Here is an 11,852-nt window from a genome sequence, read left to right on the forward strand (position 1 = left end):
ATAACATTGAGGTACACCCATTATTTACCTATAAAATAAAAGATTTTTAATATGATACCAATGATGAGGGAGCACTGAGGTGCTGACCTTTTCATACATTGGTGAGTAAATTGGTAGTCTTTTCAGAGCCCTTAAAAAAAAAAAAAAAAAGCTAGACCTTTGACCCTAAGAATATCCTTGTGATAATATTTGGGCATGACTTAAATGCCCCCAAATGGGTGGGAATTAGAGAGATGATGCTTAAATAGATGATGCTTTATCCATACAATAAAATAGTGTTTATCTCTTAAATGAGATTTTTCTTTGGGTATTACATGTGATTTTTTTTTTTCTTTGTGTTTTCTGACAAGTAGCATATTATGTAGAAGTTTAAAGAAGCACCCTCTTTGAGTCAGACTTCCTGGGTTTGAATCCAGGCTCTCTCACAAGCTTTGTGACTTTGGACAAGTTAGTCTCTATGTGCCTTGGTTTTTCCATCTGCAAAATGGGGATGAATGATAGTACCTACCTTGCAGAGATGTGAGGATTAAAAAAAAGTGTTACCGGTCAGAATGGCCATCATCAAAAAATCTACAAACAGTAAATGCTGGAGAGGGTGTGGACAAAAGGGAACCCTCTTGCACTGTTGGTGGGAATGTAAATTGATACAGCCACTATGGAGAACAGTATGGTGGTTCCTTAAAAAACTAAAAATAGAACTACCATATGACCCAGCAATTCCACTCCTGGGCATATACCCTGAGAAAACCATAATTCAAAAAGAGACATGTACCACAATGTTCACTGCAGCTCTATGTACAATAGCCAGGACATGGAAGCAACCTAAGTGTCCATTGACAGATGAATGGGTAAAGAAGATGTGGCACATATATACAATGGAATATTACTCAGCTATGAAAAGAAACAAAATTGAGTTATTTGTAGTGAGGTGGATGGACCTAGAGACTGTCATAAAGAGTGAAGTCAGAAAGAGAAAAACAAATACCGTATGCTAACACACATATGGAATCTAAAAAAAAAAAAAAGGTTCTGAAGAACCTAGGGAACAGGACAGGAATAAAGATGCAGACGTAGAGAGTGAACTAGAGGACACGGGGAGGGGGAAGGAAGGGTAAGCTGGGACGAAGTGAGAGAGTAGCATTGACATGGATGCACTACCAAATGTAAGATAGATAGCTAGTGGGAAGCAGCCGCATAGCACAGGAGGAGATCAGCTCGATGCTTTGTGACCACCTAGAGGGGTGGGATAGGAAGGGTGGGAGGGAAACGCAAGAGGGAGGGGATATGGGGATATATGTATACACATAGCTGATTCACTTTGTTATACAGCAGAAACTAACACAACATTGTAAAGCAATTATACTCCAATAAAGATGTTTAAAAAAAGAGAAAAAGTGTTCCACGTAAAGCACTTAACAACAGTTCTTGGTACATAGTAAGCATTCAACAGATGTATGTTAAGCATTTATTTATCATTTTCAAAATTTTCTCCCCTGAACATCATATACAGCTAAGAAAAACTAGTGAAAACTTTGAGCCCAGGCATTAAAAAATTAATTTACATGTCCATCATCCCAGAGATAACTATAGTAAATAATTTAGTGTATTTTCTTTTTGGAACTTAGTTGACTTCATACACTACTTTTTCCCAACATTTTATTATGAAAAAGTTCAATTTTATAATAAACACTTATATACCTACCACCTAGCTTCTGCCACTGATAATTTTACTGTACTTTTATCACATTCCATCTGTTTATTCCTATATCCATTTAGAAATCCATCTTATTTGAAGTAAACTGCAGATATCAGTATTCTCCCTAAATACTTCAGAATGGCCATCATTAACTAGAGTTTAATACTTGTTTCTTTTGTCTTTTGAGGCAGAATTTATATACAGTGTATACACAAATCTTTTTTTAAATTAATTTAATTTTACTTTTTTAGTTGAAGTATAGTCGGTTTACAGTGTTGTTTCTGGGGTACAGCAAAGTTGATTCAGTTATATATATATATTATATACACATGTATATTCTTTTTCATATTCTTTTCCATTATGGTTTATTATAGGATATTGAATATAGTTCTCTGTGCTGTACAGTAGGACCTTGTTGTTTACTTTATCTATGGTAGTTTGTACCTGCTAATCCCAAATTGGAATACACAAATCTTAAGTGAGTTTTGAGAAATACCTTTATAACCCAGGCCTCCAACAGCATGTAGAACATTACCATCACTCCAGAAAGTTCCTTCACACCCCTTCTCAGTTGGTCCTCCTCACCAACCCTCAGAGACAACCACTGTTCAGAATTTTTTTTCCACCATAATTTATTTAGTCTTGCCTTTCTAGAACCTTATACAAATAGAATCATACAGCATGTACTCTGAAGGCTTCTTTCAATCAGGATAATGTTTTGAGATTCATCCGTGTTGTTGGCTCATATCAGTAGTTCATTCCCTTTTATTGCTGAGTAGTATTTCAGTGCATGGATGTACCACAGTTTAACCATTCTATTGACGTACAGAACTTTATTTATTTAGTTTTAAATTTATTTTATTTTAGTTATTTTTGGCCGCTTTGGGTCTTCATTGCTGCGCGCGGGCTTTCTCTAGTTGTGGCGAGCGGGGGCTGCTCTTCGTTGTGGTGCGCGGGCTCCTCATTGTGGTGGCTTCTCTTGTTGCGGAGCACGGACTCTACGTGCACGGGCTTCAGTAGTTGTGACACACGGGCTCAGTAGTTGTGGCTCGTAGGCTTTGGAGCACAGGCTCAGTAGTTGTGGCGCACAGGCTTAGTTGCTCCGCGGCATGTGGGATCTTCCCAGACCAGGGTTCGAACCTGTGTCCCCTGCATTGGCAGGCAGATTCTTAACCACTGCACCACCAGGGAAGCTGACATACAGAACTTTAAAAATAACACAAAGGTATTTTTATTTGGAAGGTAACATTAATATGATCATGGTTGGGTTGAGGCCAACAGATATGCATAGCTGTTTTACTAGTTCTGGCAAAAAAAAACATTAAAACAACCTTTCTATTAATTGTTTTTTAAAATGCACAAGAGTATTCCAGCTTCTGGTTCTAAAGTAATAACTCTCTCTGTATAAGAATAGTCTCATGACAAATGATATATTCACAACAGGAGGAGAGAGAGAATTCTATCTTCTTTCCCCAGAAGAATTGATTGCTTTTTTTTTCCTGTTTCTGAACAGAACCATAGTCTTGGTGATATTAGGAACACTTTTTTTTTAATATCTAAATAAACAACTCAGTTCATGTACAAGGGGAAAATTAAAGCAGTAGACGTACTGTATTTTTTCCCCTTGAGTGTTTTCCTATTTCATTAAAACATTCATAAAATGAATACTTCCATCTTATGTTTGTGCCTTAGCTATTGTAAATGATGCTTCAGTGAACATCTTTGCATGGTCAGGTATGTCTGAGATTATTTCTGTTGAATAGATTTAAAAGTTATTGATAGGTCATAGGGTTATGAACATTTATGGTTCTAATAGACACATTGCTAAGTTGCGTATTAAAAGGGTAAACAGTTTACGTTCTAACCAGTAGTACGTAGGAATAGACGTGTCATTGCCAAGTGTTATTTTTATTTTAAAGGTAGAAATAAGATGAAGTGGAGAAAGCATGGTGTCTCTTGGATATGCTTATTTAGGAAAGAACAGTGTTTTCAGGGGACGTGGAGGTGAACTCCATTATAAGTGTTTAACATTATGTTAGCTGTGACCTTTCACTTTTTTAGCATTGAGGTAAGGGAGGGCCAATCAGAAGAGAAAGTTTGGTTATGTAATTTACCATAAAGGTGTCTAGGTGTTTATGGGGGCTAGTTCTGAGTTTCTGCTCTGATTTGTAAACTTGGATCTCTTTTTATTATTCAGCCTGAAGAAAATTCGTGGCAAAGTCTGGAAGCAGAGAATATCTAGCCCTCTGTTCAACACCAAACAATACACAATGGAACTAGAGCGGCTCTATCTACAGATGTGGGAGCATTATGCAGCTGGCAACAAACCTGATCACATGATTAAGCCTGTTGAAGTCACTGAGTCGGCCTAAATAATGACTGTGTGCACAGGAGAATTACCCCTGTACCTGAGCCTCAACCTTCTGGGGGAAAGGGAACTACTTTTTACTTATCTGTACAATATCATGTTGCAGATGGGTGACAGACAATGATAAGAAATAGCACAGCCAGACTTGCTTCCTGCATGATCCTGATAGGGAGAGACACAAGAGATGGGAAACTGCTGTTCCACAAGGAGTCTCCATAGAATTTTGCAGCAGCCAGGTGTTGCATAAGTCTGGAAGGTCTGATCTCCCTTGGTCTTCCATGGGATGGATGGTTAGTGTGGAAGGGAGATAGAGATTGCCCAGCCGTTTTGTGATTGTCATGGATTGATTGAGTCTTCTGAATTTTTTTCTTTATATTTTGGGTATTGGAGCTTTTAAAAATGTTTGGTTTCAGGTATTTTTATTCATGTGAAGTATATATAATTCTCTTGAGATAAGGTTTTAAGCTAAAATATTCCTTGTTTTAGTTTCTGAACTCTACAGATAAATGGGGACTTTGCTGGTGTAGTCTTTTTATAGGTTTTATAAACCACTTGAGCCTATATCAGTCATTTTAGTGTCTGACATAATGTTTGGAACTATCAGTGCTTTGTTGGTTTATAGATGATGGCTTAAATTCTTTTTCTGGTCCGTTTCCTTCTTCCCTTCCCCTCACTTTAAAAATTCTCCTGTAACTTGGCTAACAAAAACCCAAGTCTGATTCAAAACCTCCCAGAGTGTTTCTCTTAAACACATCATCTGGTGCCAAATGAAGATTCTTAGGAGTGATTATTAATTCTGAAGGGCACAGTTGTGGTACTGTCACTGATGATAATAATAATGGATTTTTGGCCTAGAGTTTTGACCTATTTCACCAGTGTTTTACCGTTGACTGCCCCTCTATGCTGCTTCCAAAAGTGATAGTGTGTGATACGATTTTTACTTTCATTTCTAAAGTTTGTTTTTTTTTAAGTGAGTCCTGTTCTTCCTTTTTCTTTCAGCAGAAATGAAATCCCAGGTAAGTATAAGTATTCAAATATTTGATCAGTAAGTCACAGTTATCTCCAGTACATTAAATAACTTTCATCAAAAAACATTTTATAGGTAAAAAGCTCTGAAGGACCAGCTATGTATATGATAATTATGTTTCAGACCTTCCAGGGTATTATATATAATAACTTGTCTTCTGGACGTGGTCTTGAAGTCTTTATGGATTCAGCCTCAGTAGTAGCGAACTGCACTGCTACTTGGTTTGGAGTACAAATTAGACTTTAGCCCTCCTGGAGGTTGAGTTTTTGGTATTGAAAACCATAGGAATAAAATTATTGTATTTCAACAAAGGATCGAGGGCTTGAGGCTTAAACAAGCCAACATATGAATATATGTTTTTGTCTTGCTGTACTGCACATATGCTGTCTAGTAACAGATATTTTGTCTGCTAGTAGTGTTCTAGATTATGTCTTTCCAAAGTGCTGAGGCAGTGCACCTATTCTGTAGTTGCAGCTGATGCCTGAATGTATCCTAGCTGACAAATTGATTAATAAGAACTTGAATTTCTGAAAGATTTGTACTGTTAACCAAAATCTGAGCAAGGAGTCTCAAATGTAATTCTTAGCCAGAATTACATGTTAATGAAACATTTAACAGTGTAAATCAAGGAACATCAGTGTAGGGATTTCTTTTAATTTATTTTTTACCTGCTTGAAATATCAGTTAAAGGTTGCCAGCTTGGTTGCAGATGAACGGACGTTTGAAGTTCACCAAACTACTTAATGTGGAATAGGATAATAGACTTCCAACGCCCTCAAGGCTGTGACCTTGCAGCCATTTTACATAGCACATCATCCTCCTATAGGGGTGAACCTTTCCCTGGCCCGAAAAGTAGCCGCTCTGGTTGAAGCTTTGCTTATTGTAACAGGCTTTTGTTTCCAGGTAACATGTCTGTGGAAGACTTAATTCTGAATAGAGATATAGATATTACTGGAAACTAATTGTTTTTTCTATTATACTCTGCTTTATCAAAAAAGTAAAACATTTAAATTGTGCTACAGAAATTCAGATGTTGTCTTGCAATCTTTAAACAATAAATGAATGATTTGCCCTTAATATGGCTGATGTATTTTGTGTTCTGTTAAATTGAGCATTGGATGGAACAATAGGGTCCTCCAGTTATGAAATCTATATTTGAACAGCTGCAAACAACAGAAGGACCAGATTTCCCCACAGTGCAGCTATGATAGTAAGAATTATTTTGTTTTCTCAGCCAAGTGTGGTGGAGCATGGGTCAGGTTGGTGTATGATCCATTAAGACTTAACAAAGCCTGAGACTCCCAGCACACGCATTTGTGTTTGTTCCTGTTCAGCTTATAACCATTCTGGCTTCTTCATCTACCCTTGTAGTCTCATTCTTTATGTGGACTATTCCTTCCCACTCTCTATGGTGATTGAACTCAACCACCAGTATGAGGGAGGAGGATATCCATGCATCAGGGACCAGAACAGGCTGTTTAGCTGCCTGTTTTCTCAGAGATATAACCAATTTTTTTTCAATAAAATGTTAGGTAATTTACCTCCCAAGTTCTGTGGATTGAGACCCTCAAAGCCCTAATGTGGGTTAGTGTTTGTTTCTTGGAAGATGGGGCAAGAAAGATGTCCAATAGATTAGTCATAAGTTCTTTTTTTTTTTCTAATATCTGTTTGTTTATTTGACTGCATCGGATCTTAGTTGCGGCATGTGGGGTCTTCTCCTTGTGGCACGCAGGGTCTTTTCGTTGTGGCGCATGGGCTTCTCTAGTTGTGGTGCACGGGCTTTAGAGTGCGTGGGCTCAGTAGTTGCGGCGTGCAGGTTTAGTTGCCCCACAGCATGTGGGATCTTAGTTCCCCTATCAGGGATCGAACATGCGTCCTCTGCATTGGAAGGTGGATTCTTAACCACTGGACCACCAGGGAAGTCCCCATAAATAAGTTCTTACCCCCACCCTCTTCTGCCTATTAGGAATGTGCATCAGTTATTTCCAGTCTACTTCAGCTCCTCCTGCCTTCGGTCTAAAGGAGTTGCTTGTGCACCTTGAATAAACTTGTGTAACTTACCATTTGATTCCAGTCCTAAACCCACTCTTTACTTGAAGCACATGCCTCTTAACAATATTAACTACAGCTAATGTTCAGATTCTTTGCCCAAACCTCTGAGGCACACAGTTATGTAAGCCCCATTTTTATGGAATAGGCTTGTAGAGGTAAACTTGCAAGTTTGTTGTAAGTGATAAGGTTATAATGATAAGCCCTTATCCCATTCCCCATCAACTCAGAAAGTACCTTTTTTTTTTCGGTACTCGGGCCTCTCACTGCTGTGGCCTCTCCCGTTGCAGAGCACAGGCTCCGGACGCGCAGGCTCAGCGGCCATGGCTCACGGGCCCAGCCGCTCTGCGGCATGTGGGATCCTCCCGGACCGGGGCACGAGCCCATGCTCCCTGCGTCGGCAGGCGGACTCAACCACTACGCCACCAGGGAAGCCCCAGAAAGTACCTTTTTATATGTAGGCAGTTTGGTGCTTAAGACTAACTAGTGCTGCTGGAATTTGCATTCTAGCTCCCTGTCATTTTTTAGCCATGTGATCTCTGTAAAATGAGAGTGCTAACACTGCCTACTTTTTTAAAGTGTCGTAAGGATTAAATTCATATAAAAACACTTGGAACAGAACCTAGCATGAAATAAGCTCAGTGTCATTAATGTTTTTAAATGCAGGGACGTTTTATATGTATTCTGTTGGCCAAATGCTTAAATTATGAGATGTATGGGTTTTTGCCAGAGAAACGGGCACAATCTAGAAAGCCTTTGCTGCCCCCGTTTGTTATTCTTGGTGTGTCGGGAGTGAGTGCCAGAAAGCTTCAAGTAACTAATTTCTCTTTATCTCCGGAGTTCGGAGGGGTCTGGAAGCAAACATCATAGTTCAGTGTTGCCTGACACTTCTGAGTTGCTGCCTCCCTCTTATTAAGGGGGTCTGACCCCTCCCCCACCCCTCCCTCCACCCCTCTCTCCGTGCCTCTCCGCGCCTCCCCGCGCCTCCCCGCGCCTCCCTGCGCCTCCGCTTTGTTTGGAGGGGGGCTAATGGACTTGGTTGGGCAGTTCAAGCAAGGAATGGGGCTCGCTTATCCAAGTTCTCACAAGGATGAAACTTTGTTCGGGAGGATTCGACTCGGTTTTTCCCTGTCGCCCCAAAAATTAATTTAGGGATTGCCAAACTACAAAAATGGGCTTGTACCCTGTGCGTGAAATGGTACGTTCCGGTAAAATTAGGGATACCTCGTGGAAGTGATAAGCTTGATTCCGGAAGCACTATAAATGGGCGCCAAGTTTGAGTTCATAACCGCGAAAATTGCCTGGTTTACCGCACTGTGATAGGTGGGTACAGGGAGGGCGGGAATACGTCAGTTCCTATCTCCCGCTGAGCCTGGGCTCTATAAAAGCAGCGTGTTTCACAGTTGCTCGGGGCGTTGCACACCTTCCACTCCCAGAGGAGAGCGGCGGCGATTCGATTGGGCCAGAGGCAGCAGAAGCAGGTAGGTGAAGGGAGAGTACCGAAGCAGAAACAATCTTCACGCTCGTCCTAGTTGAGCTGACTTAAAGTCAGGACCACCATAAGCCCTGGACACTGTCCGTGAGCCTTGAGACTGAGATTTTGGCAAAATATTTTGCCCGTTTCCACTTTAAGCTTTTGGAAGAAGGAATTTTTTTGTGTGTGTTAGTGATATTAACTCCGGGGGATGGGGGGCAGAGGTAACCAGTTGGTGCATTAGGGAGTAGAGGCCTGGGAGGTGGCGTACAGTTGTAGGGGGGACTCTAGGCCTGAGTGGTGGAAGGCCAGCAGGCTGATAGAGGTTGGAGTAATGTGTGGAAGTAGGGGCAGGTGGAGGATGGGTAGGGGTGTGCATGGGGGCGGTCGATGCCTGATCAGCTAGGGGCAAGAGACGGGCGTGGGAGCGGGGAGCGGAGGAGTCAAGGCCCAATTGGTGCAAGGCCGGCTGGGGGCGCTGGGAGGCGAGATGGGGGGATGGGTCTAGGACCGATGGTGCAAAGCTGCCAGGAGGGGGGAGGGGTCCAGGCCTGTTGGTGTAAGACCTCCTGGGGAGAGAAGGCGAGAGTGGGGGGAGGAGTAGAGGAGTCGAGACTTGATTGGTGCAAGGCTGGCTGGGGGTGCTGAGATGGGGGAGGGGCCTAGGCCTAATGGTGCAAAACTGGCTCCAGGCCGGAGTGGGGGAAGGGCCTAGGCCTGTTGGTGTAAGACCTCCTGGGGAGAGGAGACGGGAGCAAGGGGATGGAGGGGTGTGTGTGTGGGGGGGGTGAGTGGAGGTGTCTGAGGTCTGAGCAAGAGGGGGGAGGGGTCTAGGCTTGATTGGTGCAAAGCTGGTGGGGGGCGGGGGGTTGGGGGCAGGGAAGAGGTGGAGAGGTGGAGGGGGCTTAGAGAGGAGGTGGAGCGGAGGGGTGGTGAGGCGGAGTGCGGAGGAGAGTTTGAGGCCCCGTTGGGGCGGAAGTTGGAAGTTGGTGGAGGCGTGGAGGCGTGGGGGGAAGGTGACCTGATTCCCCGTGCGAGTAGGGGGATGGGGAGAGTGTGAGTTGGATTGAGATGTGTGTCAGGGTGTGGCCTGGTCTGTGTAAGCCTGGCTATGAGCAGGAGTAGGGAGGTGGTGGAGGGTACGGGGGTGGCGGGGTGTGGGGGGTGGGAGCGTGTGAAAGCCTGATGGAAGACTTCCTTGGGGCATGAGGCGGAAGTAGGGGGAATGAAGATGTGGGGAGAGGGGAGCGCCGGTGGTGATGTAGGGGGTGGTGGGAATACATTTAGGGTCAGAAGAGCATTGGGCCGGGGACAGAGTAGTACATGCTAAAAGCCTTACAGTGGGGAGAAAATTGATCTGGGGGCTGATAAATGAACGATTGTCCTCCCTGCACATCTCTATAACAGGTGGTGGTTGAGGCAGCTTAACATCAGGGGCCGCTATGGGCTTTGGGCTTTCTAATGGATCAACGAAGAACCTTGGTGGGGCAAGGTGGGAGAAAGGTCAGCAATAAACAAATTTAAATACTTCTCATTTCATAGAGCAAAGTTTTGGCTTTAAGTTGGGGTGAAGAAGCTGCTCAAAGGTAAATGCAGAACGTAGAAACATCTAACTGGTTCTGGTTTCCTTTCAAACGTATATCCTTGTCCTGACTACAGACGCGGACATGTCCAAAGCAGAGGATGGGCGTTGGAAGAACCAGGATGATGATTGGTGAGATTTGAAAAATTCTCTTTTCTCTTAGTTTAGTCTTACTCTGTTGGCAAAACGACTTTCTCAAAAAGTATATGTTTATGTCACTTAGAGTCTACAGAGTATATAATTTGGTTAGTCATAAAATGAGAATTGTGAAAAGAGAGCTTAGAATCATGGGAGTCCAGCTTCTATCCAATGCATGAATCCTCTGTATAACAGCTCTTTTAGTGGCCAGGAGTGTACAACTTCATGAAGCAACACAATGCAGTGTTGAATATGTGTAATTTCTAGAAAGTTCTTCATTCTGGTGAACTTCAAATCTGTCCTTTTGTTACTCCCAGTGTTCGCAGTGCTGCCCTCTTGAGGTATGCAGGTGAAGTATTTTTCTTCTCTGGGATAGGTATTTTAGGATAGTTGCCTCATCTCCTCTAAGTCTTCATTCTCCCAGAACACTGCTCTGTTTTCCTCCTTCACAGGTAAGATAAGCATACAGATAAGTGTCTGGTATGGGAGAAAGTAGAGACCATAGACTAGAGAGTCTGGAAATAGACCCAAATACATATGAAAATTTAGTTCATGATGGAAAAAATGACATTTCAAATCACTGGGGAAAAGATGGATTCATTGACAAATAATTCGAAGATAATTGGTTGACCATTTGGAAAACAATAAGAATTGGATTCTTACCTCATCACTCCTTATACCAAAATAAATTACACTTGGATAAAATATTTAAAAATAAAAAATGAAACCATTAAAAATGCTAGAAAATATAGCTGGATTTTGTTTCCAGTAATTTTGGAGTGGGGAAGGTCTTTCTAAATTTGATATCTAACAAGAGCATAAAAATGACAACAAACTGGAAAAATATTTTTATTACTTATGATAAAAGGCTATCTTCCTTAATCTACAAAGAACTTTTAAAAGGAACAATTATGGAGTTCCCAGGTGGCCTAGTGGTTAGGATTCCGGGCTTTCACTGCCATGGCTAGGGTTCAATCCCTGATCGGGGAACTGAGATCCCACAAACCACGTGGTGTAGCCAAAAGATAAATAAATAAAAGCAACAATTTAAAAAGGTGAACAAACAGAAAATGAGCAAAAGTTTTAGAAGGTAGTTCTCAGGGAAAAAAATACAAATGGCTCACAGACATTAAAATTTATTCAACTTTTAATTTTATTTTACTTAAAGAAATGAAAGAATTTTAAATGAGTGAGATACCATTTTTCATATATCAGATTGGCAAAGATTAAAAAAAATTTTTGATAATACCCAGTGTTGGCAAATTTGTAGGGAAATTTCATACAGTCATGGTGGGACTATAAATTGGTGCAACCTTTTTTGGAGGGCAATCTGGCAATGTCAAAATTTTAAATGCCCATGTCCTTTGGCCCAGTAATTTCACTACTAGGACTTTTTCTTTCATTTTTAGGACAATTTTATTTAATTTCTGTATACATATACGTAAGTGCAAGAATGTGGTTGCATCGTACATGTTCTTTTTTTTTTTTTTTTTTTTTTTTTTTTTTTTTTTTTTTTTT

General features: G+C 41.5%; 2 protein-coding genes across 4 annotated transcripts in view; both read left to right on the forward strand.

Moving 5' to 3' along the window:
• OGT (O-linked N-acetylglucosamine (GlcNAc) transferase) overlaps nt 1-6,168 on the forward strand; it is a 37,170-nt gene extending 31,002 nt beyond the window's left edge. For 2 of the 3 annotated variants that reach the window (XM_027093620.1, XM_027093621.1), the window contains exon 22: nt 3,894-6,168. In XM_027093620.1, coding sequence (XP_026949421.1) covers nt 3,894-4,068 — 175 coding nt within the window. In that variant the 3' untranslated portion in view covers nt 4,069-6,168. The remainder of the gene's footprint in view (nt 1-3,893) is intronic. The other variant, XM_027093622.1, reaches the window with a different exon arrangement.
• Nucleotides 6,169-9,884: 3,716 nt separating this feature from the next.
• The window catches only part of GCNA (germ cell nuclear acidic peptidase), a 21,984-nt gene continuing 20,016 nt past the window's right edge, over nt 9,885-11,852 (forward strand). Inside the window, exon 1 of the mRNA XM_027093582.1 lies at nt 9,885-10,328. Coding sequence (XP_026949383.1) covers nt 10,282-10,328 — 47 coding nt within the window. The 5' untranslated portion in view covers nt 9,885-10,281. The remainder of the gene's footprint in view (nt 10,329-11,852) is intronic.

The sequence above is a fragment of the Aethalodelphis obliquidens genome, unplaced genomic scaffold (assembly GCF_003676395.1).
Source record: "Aethalodelphis obliquidens isolate GAN/ISIS:26980383/991018 unplaced genomic scaffold, ASM367639v1 scaffold85, whole genome shotgun sequence".
Lineage (NCBI taxonomy): Eukaryota > Metazoa > Chordata > Mammalia > Artiodactyla > Delphinidae > Aethalodelphis > Aethalodelphis obliquidens.